This window comes from Capricornis sumatraensis, chromosome 14, assembly GCF_032405125.1.
Source record: "Capricornis sumatraensis isolate serow.1 chromosome 14, serow.2, whole genome shotgun sequence".
Taxonomy (NCBI): Eukaryota; Metazoa; Chordata; class Mammalia; order Artiodactyla; family Bovidae; genus Capricornis; species Capricornis sumatraensis.
In genome coordinates, this window is record NC_091082.1 from 59,261,736 (window position 1) to 59,272,842 (window position 11,107).

The 11,107-nt window shown below is 41.9% G+C and overlaps 1 protein-coding gene across 1 annotated transcript in view; it reads right to left on the reverse strand.

Annotated features, from left to right (window-relative positions):
* The window catches only part of DNAJC16 (DnaJ heat shock protein family (Hsp40) member C16), a 37,140-nt gene extending 30,429 nt beyond the window's left edge, over positions 1-6,711 (reverse strand). Inside the window, exons 1-3 of the mRNA XM_068985940.1 lie at positions 6,545-6,711; positions 2,087-2,153; positions 452-791 (exon numbers count right to left, since the gene is read on the reverse strand). Of these exons, the coding sequence (XP_068842041.1) occupies positions 452-791; positions 2,087-2,153; positions 6,545-6,711 (574 nt within the window). The remainder of the gene's footprint in view (positions 1-451; positions 792-2,086; positions 2,154-6,544) is intronic.
* Positions 6,712-11,107: the final 4,396 nt, after the last annotated feature.

Sequence of the window (11,107 nt, forward strand, 5' to 3'; positions counted from 1 at the left end):
TTGACAACTCGATCTTGAACTTTTAACCTTCAGAACTATGGGAAAAAAATTTCTGCTGTTTCAGCCACCCTGTCTGTGGTATTTTGTTATGGCTCCCCTAGCAAATTAATATACAGAGTGAACTCACAAATACCATAAGGATAACCTACCAGCATGAAGACTGGTACTTGAGGGCTGCTCTGCTCAACCAATAATTCTGAAGTTTCTCCTCTGTATCAGGCCCTCAAATAGATGTCAGGAGACCACACAGAATTCAAGTTAGTAATGTAGCATGAAAGTGGCTTACCCATTTCCCCTCTGAAAATGCGTCCCCAGAAAACTCCAGTCACCATGAATTTCTGAAGAGAAATCACACTAACTCTTCCTTCTCTCCAATATCCCAAGAAATTCAAGAGACATAAAAGTCACCTTCTCTTATATAAATGTCTTCCAAGGAATAAAATGCTCTTACCCAAACCTTCGAGTTCTTGAACTACTTCTTTCCAGACAGGCTCAATGTGGATACAGCTAAAGCACCAGTCTGAGGTGATCTTAATGAGGTAGGGTTTCTTGAAGCTGTCTGGAACCACTTCATTCACATAGTGTGAAAAGTGCAATAAGTACTTCTCATCAATTGAGTCCCGCCGTTCGGAATTAAAAGGGAACTGAAAAAAAGATTCGTCGAAATAAAAATTCTCGTGGAAGTGGCGGAAGCGATACTCTCGCTGCTGCTGTTGCTTCTGGTAGCCCTGGCTCTCCCCAGCATCTCCATAGTGGTCATAATGTGATCTCTTTCCTTCATTGGAAAGAATCTACAAAGAAAGGGGAAGAAAATAAGAAGTTCAGACAACAAAACAGCAAAAAAAGGGCCACAAAAGGACTTTCCTGTAAACAGCTCTGAAGATAAAGGAAGAAAATAAATGTAAAGATACAACACAATTTGATATTTTAAATGCAGTCACTCAACATACTGTGAAACTGTTCTCTTAATAGAAAAATTAAGTATTTCAAGACCAAAATACTTCAACTGTGTAGCTAGCTACTCAGGCTCATCTTGGCTTTAAAGATTCTGAACTATCATAATACTAAACACATCAATAAATCAGAAAACTTTTTTTTTTTTTTGCCGTGCCGTGGGGCTTGTTGGATCTTAGTTATCTGACTAGAGACTGAACTCAGGCACTTGGTAGTGAGAGTGTGAAATCCTAACCACTGGATAGACAGGGAAGTCTTAAATTTAACATAACTCTGACATTAGGGCTCAGCCATGAGAATGTTGACTTAGTCGTATCATCTAAGTTGGAATAATTCATTCAAACGAATGTATGAAAAGTTGTGAACACCAAAAAGGGGCCATAGGGTTGAATTCTGTGACTGTATGTTAGCTGACTCTTACTGAGAAATGACTTTGAAGTCTAATTCAAGAACCTGTTTTAGGATGAAGCATCATGCTATGAGCTAAGCGCTTTCTGCTGAAGAACATTACTCTAACACAAATCAGGAAGCCACGGACTTCTCTTTCTTACATATTCCACATGAACTTACTTAAGCTGGTAAGTTGGAAAACTGTTAAAAACCTCGTGCTTAAATGTATTTGTAACCTTGAGTCACTTTAATAAATACAGGCAAACTGGTCTGTGTTTCTTTAATGTAAGTTTCTAGTATGCATATGTGCTCAGTCACTAAGTCGTGTCTGACTCTTTGCAACCCCATGGACTGTAGGCCACCAGGCTCCTTGTGTCCCTGGGATCCTCCAGGCAAGAATACTGGAGTGGGCTGTTGTTTCCTCTTCCAGAGGAATCTTCTCGACCCAGGGATCAAACCCGAATCTCCTGTGCTGCCAAACTGAGCATGTAACATAAGGAAGTAGACATTCAGGGTTACTAAAACTCCAATTAAAGCCTTTAAAATAGGGCAGTTTCTCTAAGAGCAGAGTGTGTAGGCACTGGTTTCAACAAATTGGATGTAGTAAAAAATGCTGTCTCTACCACTATTTAGACTGGGTCAAGGGCATGGGGAGCATACCCTTTCCAAACTTTACAAAACTGATCATCTAAGATAAATTTTACAAAAGCCAATAGATGCATCATAAAGTTTGACACGATACCTCGTAAGCCTTGCTAATTTGAATGAACTTGTCTTCTGCTCCAGGATCTTTGTTTTTGTCAGGATGCCTGAAACACAAATAGGCAGGTGGTGACGGTGGATTTAATGTTTTACACATGGTTAATTAACATCCTTGTACACAGAGTTCACTACGTTAGAGGCAAATGGAAGGGCATTTTGCTACAACAGTTCCTTAAAAATAAGTGGGAGAAGCAATTAGTTGCTTCACGTGACTACAGTAAATGAAACTGTGAAACAGGCAATTCTTCCCACAGTGCTTTAGCCAGGCACATTTTCAAAGCACGAGATAGCATTCCAGGTTTTCACTGAGGAAGGGTAGAATGTATATCTGTCTTTATACTGCTCTTGAACACCGCTGGAGCCCAAGGCTAAGGTCACTTATTAGTAAGAACCAACTTCTTTTCCCAGGATGGCAGCATTTCATCCCAATGTTAGAATGATATCAATGTAGATGTTTCTTCTGACAACTCAGGTGGACAAAGCAGTTTTTAGGATACTCCATGAATGTGTAATAACCATGTTCCAAACGGTATCTTGTTCAAATTAGAACGTTTTAATTTTCAGTATTATCCTGGTTATTCCATTCTGCCTCAGTGCCTTTTATTTACAAAATAATGATTTCAAGGTCACATGTTTTAAAAATGTGAGGAAAGTCTACAGTTTATGCAAAGTGATTTCAACTAATATTGGAACTAACATTTGCTATTATACACAGCTGGCAATTAACTGTATCTATCTTGCTGTCATATATTATTCTGTAATATTCTTATATTTACCAATTTCAGCTTTGGAAATTTTAAAGCCTTAGAAAGTAGGGGCCGGGTTTTACTTCCTTAGAACTCTCTAACATCTAAATCAGTGTTTTATACCAACTGATTTTTCAATGTCCATTTTATTAAGAGATTCTATTACAGAGCTTATTTTTTAAATAATCACTACTGCTAACTTCTAGTAAATTTCTTCTAGCAAAGGTTCTGTAAAGAGAAACAATCCACTGGGAAGCAAATGACTACTAAAAACAGTACCAAGCATATTTGAATAAGAAAATTTACAACTTGACCAAGTTGTTCTAGCAGGAGCATATTTGAATTATAATATTCTGACTTCTCTAAAAATAAAGGAACTTCAAATTGTTGGCTGGTGAATTTAAACATCGCTCCTCCCTTGAGTATTTAATCTTGTTATGAATATTAGTGGGAAAAAAACTCAGCTAAATGTGATGAAAATAATGATTTAAGGAAACAAGATGGTGGTTCCAGAATATGCTTCTGGGCAACCAAAGGAAAAAAGAAAAGCGCTTTCAATATTCAAACTCAGGCCAAAGGCTAAGAGGATAAAAATCATGCAACTGCACAAGTGCAGATTTAAAATACAGAACTCGGTAGGTGGGGGAAGAGAAGGGAAGAAGGGGCTTTTAAGGAGATTGAACCAAAGAGAGAGTATTGGGGGCTGGATTAAAACCACAGATCCTGAAACAGAGGAAGCCAAGGCCCGAGGACAGGCAGGAAACCACGACTGTTTCTGCTTAATAAGGAATATTTTCCTGATTATGGGAAAATACCACAAAGTTGAAAACATTTAGAAAAGGATAAATTCACCTCTAGGAAGGCACCATCCAATGCTATGTTCAGTGTATAAGCAACATTTCAGACTACAATATAATGAAAGTGAAAGTGTTAGTCACTCAGTCATGTTTGACTCTTTGTGACCCCATGGACTGTAGCCCACCAGGTTCCTCTGTCCATAGAATTCTCCAGGCAAGAACACGAGTGGGTTGCCATTCCCTTCTCCTGGGGATCTTCCCGACCCAGGGATTGAACCTCAGTCTCCTACATTGCAGGCACATTCTTTACTGTCTGAGGCACCAGGAAAGCCCACAATACAATATGCAACTTTTAAATTTCAAAGTAAGGAAAAATTTGTATTTGGTATCCATTGAGCATCTACAAATAGGGAATAAAAACGAAGGGGCTACCTTTAAGGGAATAAAAATGAAGATAGAAAAAAACAATAAAGTATCAGACAAATCGATTTACTGTTTAGGGGACTGACCATGTTGTACCCATTTGCTTCAAATCAAATTTTATGATGCCTTTTTCTTGGGGTTGGAGGAGTTATTTTGCCAATGTAGGTGACACAAGAAAAGTACTTATGATAAAACAATTATTGGGAGAGAAATGTCATTTTTCTGAGATTAAAAAGGAATTTAAAATGGTTTTACCAAGCAAAGAGAAAGCTCTTGAACAGGGTTAAGTGTTAATCGCTCAGTTGTGTTTGACTCTTTGCAGCCCCATAGATTGTAGCCCACCAGGCTCCTTTGTCCAAGCAATTCTCCTTGGAGTATCTCCTTGGAGTAGGTAGCCCCCCTACTCCAGGGGATCTTCCCGACCCAGGGATAGAACCTGCATCTCCTGTACTGCAGGAAGACTCTTTACCACTGAGCCACCAGGGAAGCCCTGAGCAGGGTAAGAAATACTATTAAGTGATAAAACAGCAGAGGAAAACTACAAATCGAATTCACTAATTAACTATTCCCCATGGAGTAGCTCATTATGAAAAGTCAAACAAGGAAATTGCTATTTTTCAGTGTACAAGTGACCCTTGAACAACATGGGGGCTCAGATGAACTGCACAGTTCAAACCCATGTTGTTTGAGGGCCAACTGGATATGAAACCACTATGAAATGAAACAGTTTCAATGATAAAATATTACCAGAGCCTAAAAAGCAGAAAATAATAGTACAGTGAAAATATAAGGGTAAAGTAAAATTTCAGACTTTCACTAGATGATAGTTTGTTTATATGTATGGTGACATAACACTCCTAAAGAGAATCTAATTAAGGAAGTGAAGCATAAGATTCATTTAATTTATATTATAACAACTTTTTCAGCTCTGGAAGACAGAAAAGTCAAAGCTATACATTTTAATAGGATCCATAAAACCAAGCTACCGTTTTTGCTTTTAAGATTTTGTCAAAGGCTATACCTTGTTGAAAAGAATGTTGCTACCTCATGAATTAATTGCAGATTTATGTATTTTGCTTTAAATACAGAGAGGCAGGAGATTGAAATGATGTAGTAAAGAAAGTGACTTTGCTGTAGAGTCCCTGGAGAGGCCATGCACAACCAGAGACTTCATCTTTAGTGTCCAGTTCTGGGTATCTCATGACATGAATACGGTCTAAAATAGTCAGGTATTCAAAACATTCAAAACTACAGTTTAAACTACGTTTCACCTTTACCACCACCAACTGGATACTAAGATGCACTTTTCACTGAAGAATAATGGTATCAGGCAAAGTCAGGCACAGCCTGCGTTGTCATCTGCACGTGGCAGCTTTGCTGCTGTGTTAACTTCCTACCCACCCAGACTAACCCACTCACTCTCACTTCTGCCCAGATAGGCAAGTGATTAAAAAACAAAACAGCAATAAACCTGCTGGTGCAGAAGGTCAACCTATGGAACCAAGAGTTAATACAGACTTCCCAACTCTGAGCCTAGTTGCTCACCCAAAAAACAGGGACAGCAATATCTGCCCTCATGGGGGTAATAATAAGGCTTAAATGAGATAAAACAGTATAGAACCTGGAGCTTAGCATGCAGTTGGCGCATGGTGATGGCTCCCATCCCTAACTTTCTTTCCTTACTCGGGTGGCTCACCCAGCTTTTGTCACCTGTGTCTTCACTGTCCCTTCCTTCCCCGTGGCTCCCCTCCAGCTATATAATCCATCATTGCTACTCTGTCATGTCCAAGGCACTGATAATGTTTGTCCAAAATAAGCTTTAAATTCATTGCTTTCCTGCTAAATCACAAACACTGGCATATTCCCTAGCATATACAGCATCTACAGGTAAAAATTAAGACTTTTCTATATGATAATTTTTTTAAGTAATGTACTCAGTTCCTGAATATTCTCTTTAAATTGAGAGCAAAAAGCTCTTACTATAAAAATTTTTTTTAAAGCTTCGAAATTAATAATCTAGAGAATAGGACTGGGTAGTGTTCCCTTTAGTAATGATACTCATGAAGAGTTACTTTATGAATAACGTATCATGGGAAGGGCAGCTTATCTATTGTTGATTATATATATTATATATTTATACATATAATTTATATAATATATATTAAAATGTATTTATTAATTAAAGTTCCCTCCTACTTACTTTAATATTAAATAAGCAAATAGTATCAAGGTGATTCTTTAAGCCAAAGGATTCCTAAAGGGGTTTCATAGTAACTTGGGCTTTTGATTCTAAAAAATTATAGAATAACATGAATATACGTTCTACCATATAAAATATGTTAGACAAACATGTATTATATATTTAATGAACACAGAAACAGAGACAAATAAAAGCTAACCATAATTTAGGCTTCATTCTCCTGCTAAAACTGCTTAGCTTATTTTAAACTTCTATTTCTTTGTTTCACCTACCATTCCCGGGCGAGCTTCTTATAAGCCTTTTTAATATCAGCCTGACTGGCTGTTCGGCTGACCCCTAGGACTCTGTATGGGTCAAAATCCAACGCAGACAGAATTTGCAGGATCAGAACCAGAACTATCAAGAATTGCCAGGAAATGCTCAACTTTTTCACTTCCATTTCTCTTCCTTTCCAGAGCTGAAATGATTGAAGAGGCAATAAGTTTCAGTGGTAGAAATCTGGACAGTCTGACTTTTTATGTAAAGGTATAAGATGTATAGATGAAAAACAAAACAAAAGATATTTTGCAGGAAAAGTACCAAGGTGCCTAACCCCACCTTCTTAAATGAACACCCTTGCTACTATTTTTGAATATCACAAATAAGAACTATTACAGACGAAGAGACGAGCAATAAGATAGCAACTCTCCAAAATCCTTGGATTAGAAAAGTTTTAGAAATGACTGAAAACAAATAAGATGAAGAAATAATAAGCAAACGCAAGAAAACATACATAGGGAAATCTAGGCAACTACATCTCTAACATACTATTTCACATATTATGACAGTAACAGTTTAATCTTTATTTATTTAAAAAATTTCTTTGGCCACATCACACAGCATGTAGGATCTTAGCTCCCTAACCAGGGATGGAACCTGCACCCCATGCAAAGGAAGCATCGAGCCTTAACCACTGGACCAACGGGGAAGTTGTCTGACAATAATAGTTTAAACCTAAAATATGTGGTTAGAGAATCCCTTTCTGAGCACTTGCTAAATAAATTCATGAAATCGTAAGATTTACTATATGCAAAACTACAAAATAAGATCGTTGTGATGTTATTGGGAGTTAAATAAGTACAAGGATGAAAGTGAAATACTCTAAAATAAAACTGGAGTTACAACTTCACACACCCCAATTCTCTTGTCACCATGCCCATTCAAACAAGAAAATAGGAAGCTGTCTTTAATCACTAGAGATACTGTAATTATAAGTGGAGACCTCAGATGAGAAAAAGTGGTGAGAAGAGTTTTGGTTTGCCATCAGAGGGGCATTAATGGCAAAGACTGTAGACCAGGTATGATCTTCAAATGTTAAAGCTCCATCTCCGCTGAGGGTAGTGACTGAATTCACTGTGGATTTTGAAAGTAATCCTGTCAAGTTAACAAGGTAGTGCTGCATTGCACGGACATATTTACACACTCCAGGATCATGATCTTTGTGATATCACACAGTGATTTTTCAAAGGTCATATTTATCTTGTGTGTGAAAGTTGCTCAGTCCTGTCCAACTCTGCGACCCCATGGACTATACAGTCCATGGAATTCTCCAGAGGATCTTCCCAACCAAGGGATGGAACCCAGGTCTCCCGCATTGCAGGCAGATTCTTCAACATCTGGGCCATCAGGGAAGCCCCATATTTATCTTGGTTTCTCACAATCACTAACATCTTAAGCATCAAGCATCTAATGTGATATCTTACTTAAGGGAGCCAAAGCTGTAACAGTGTGGATTCTGACAAGTGGGAGTCTAAATGCTACCTCGGAGTCTTCACCAAAGACTAATCTGATGGCCACTGTTTAGGACTGAAAGCATGCCGAATAAAACCCTAAAACAAAAAGAAGCTTCTTATTTGTTAAGGCAACCTATAACCTATTCTGTCGTACAAAATACACACAAAAAACCTAAAAACTGAGAAGGCGATGTAGCTATCAGTTAAGCACATAGACTGGAATCAGACTAACATTGGGATCTGTCCTCCATCGCTTTATGACCTTGGACAAATTACTTAAAACTTGCTAAGCCTCAGTGTCCTCCTTCATAAAATGGGTGAAAATAATACCACCTTGAAAGGCTCGACATGGGAGTTAAACGGTATAGGATTTACTGAGCACGGGGTCAGCAGCCAATAAGCAGTATTTATTACCATTATTTTTTCTACCATGCAGTGCAACCAGTGCCTTATTCAACTGTGTCAGTCGCCTCCACTTAGAGAGCCCAAGTGCCGGGGCGCTGTGTTCTTTTGCTGACAGCTCGACCGTACCAGCCTCAGGACAGGAAACAACCTGCCCAACAGGTAGGTATCGCCCTCGGGCAGTATCCCCAGGACCAGGCAGACGCTCCCAGAGACATGCTTAGGTCTGAGCCCCGCCTCGAGCTCCCGCCGAACGTTGCAACCCTCCAGGAGACAGCCGCATCCCTCGCCGCCCCCGAGAGCCCTGGGTCTGGCCCTATCGGCTCCGGGTTCTCCCCGGGCCCAGCGGGGACCCGGAACGAGGAAGAACTGACTGGAGATCCCTGAGCCTGCCCGGCCCCGCCGCGTCCGCGGCTCCGCGCGTCACGCCGGGAAGGAGTTACCGGGAAAGGGCACCGGCCTAACCGGCTGCAGCGTCCGTGCTCCAGTTAGTCCGCCGGGCCGGGAGCCTCCGGTCCACACCAGCGCTTGCCGGGGCCTGGGGAGGGGAAAGAGAAGGGACGAGCCGGAGGGTAGTCACGTGATACTTAAAGGCCCGGCGCACCAAAGGCGGGGACAGGACAAGTCGAGGTCTTCTACTCTGTGAATCTGTTTTGACCCTTGCCACCCGCCGTCTGCGCGTGGACCTGGCACGGTTGCCATAGGAACGAGGAGCGCTCTCCGGCGGGATCCAAAGGGAAGGTGGTGACCAAGGAGGCCGAAACGTGCCTCCTAGAGAGGCAAAGTCGCTATGCATGATGGGATGCCAAAAGACCTCCCCGATTCAGGGAGGAGTTTCCACCTTTACCAGGAGATGGCCCTTGTCTAGCAGCAGTTGCTAGGGTGGGGAAGCTTTCGCTGTTCCCTAGTCTCTTTAACCCTATTCTTAGACTCCGAGAGCGTCAGAGTTGGAAGGGACCTTAGGGATCGTTTCTAGTTCAACTCCTCCGTATCCTGATGGAGGAGACTGAGGCCCAGAGAGGGGTAGAGACTTGCCCAAGGCTTAGAATCCAGGTCACTTAATCCTATGTCCCCCAAAAGCGATTTCCACTTTAGATAATGTGCTAGATCCTGTCCTAACCACGGGAAAGGATATGTGTGTGGTGATGCTGGGTGGGGAGGGCGATGGGGGAGAGGCGCAAGTAAATGTGATAAGCCTTCCATGAGCCAATGACGTAGATTCCTTGGGGATATGAAGGTTTTATATTCTCCGGCCTTGCTTATTTACGCTTTATTTCCTTTGCATTTATCACTATCTAACATATTATATCTTTCATTTATTTATGCTGTTTATCACCTGTCTCCTCCTACTGGAATATAAGCACCTAAAAGCAGGACTTTTAAAGTCTCTTTTGTTCACCTCTATATTCTTGGTGCCTCTACAGACCTTGGCATAGATAGGATTTCAGTAAATATTCGTGGAATAAATGAGTGAATGGGGTTGAAGTTTAGCTGCTCAAGAGAATATATTCTAAAGTAGATTCCCAGTTGCGAGTGGACTTTGAGTTGGGTTGGAATTTAAACCTCTACCACTACTACCTCTGTGATCTTGAATGGTGACTTCACTTCCTAGGGCCCCAGAGTCCATGTCTGAAAAAGAGGGGATAAGAATCTCATCTCCCTGTAGGATTGTAGTCAGGGAGAAATTAGATAAAACAGTGTAAAATGGCTTGCACAATGCTGGGACTTAGCAATTGCTCAACAAACAGCGATTTTTTTTTCATATTTTTATGTTGTCTGTGAGGTTTTTTAAAATATTGAAATATAGTTGACGTATGAGCAATTTTTAAAACGAGGAAATGAGCCGTACAAACTGGTGTAATTCAGAGGACAAGATTTCTGCTCTTTTTTTTTTCCTTATGGGAGGTGCTAGGGTGGGAGGGAAGAAGGGAATGGAATACTGTACGGTGGGCTTGGTTGGAACGGACAAGTTTGGAACAGGAAACACAGTAAACAAGGAGATCCCGGCATGCTAAAGGATAATCAGTTTCACTGCGGACAGGGGGCAGAGCTAGAGGGGTACGATGCCCTGGAGCGGGACAGACACGACATGGCTCCAGGCACGACATTCTTAGTGGAAACATGACCACCCCCCGCCCCCGCCCCGAGATTTTATGAATAGTGCGTGCCTCTTTATCTCTTTGCGACCCCATGGGCTGCAGCCCACCAGACTCCTCTGTCCATGGACTTTTTCAGGCAAAAATGCTGGAGTGTGTTGCCGTTTCCTTCTCCAGGGGATCTTCCCAGTCTAGGGATGGAACCTGGATCTCCTGCATTGGCAGGCGTTTTCTTTACCACTGCGCCACCAGAAAGCGAAGTGCTAGAGAATCCTGGCTAGGAGCTCCTGACCACGGCGCGGAGGTGTGTCCTGGGGAGGTTCAGGCTCTAGAGGTGTGGCGGGGCGCCGGGGACGAAGCTGAATAGCCTGGATGTAGCGGGGTGGCGGGGCCTGGGGGCGGTGCAGTGACGCGGAGGTGTTTCCTGGGGGCGGTAGGACCCCGGGGGCGTGGGTGAGTGGGGGCGGGGCGCAACGCGGGGGCAGGTCCTGGGGAGAGGGCGGGGCGCGGCGGCCGAAGCCCGGAAGCGGACAGAGGCGACGGGGGTCCCTGCCGTCTGTCCGCC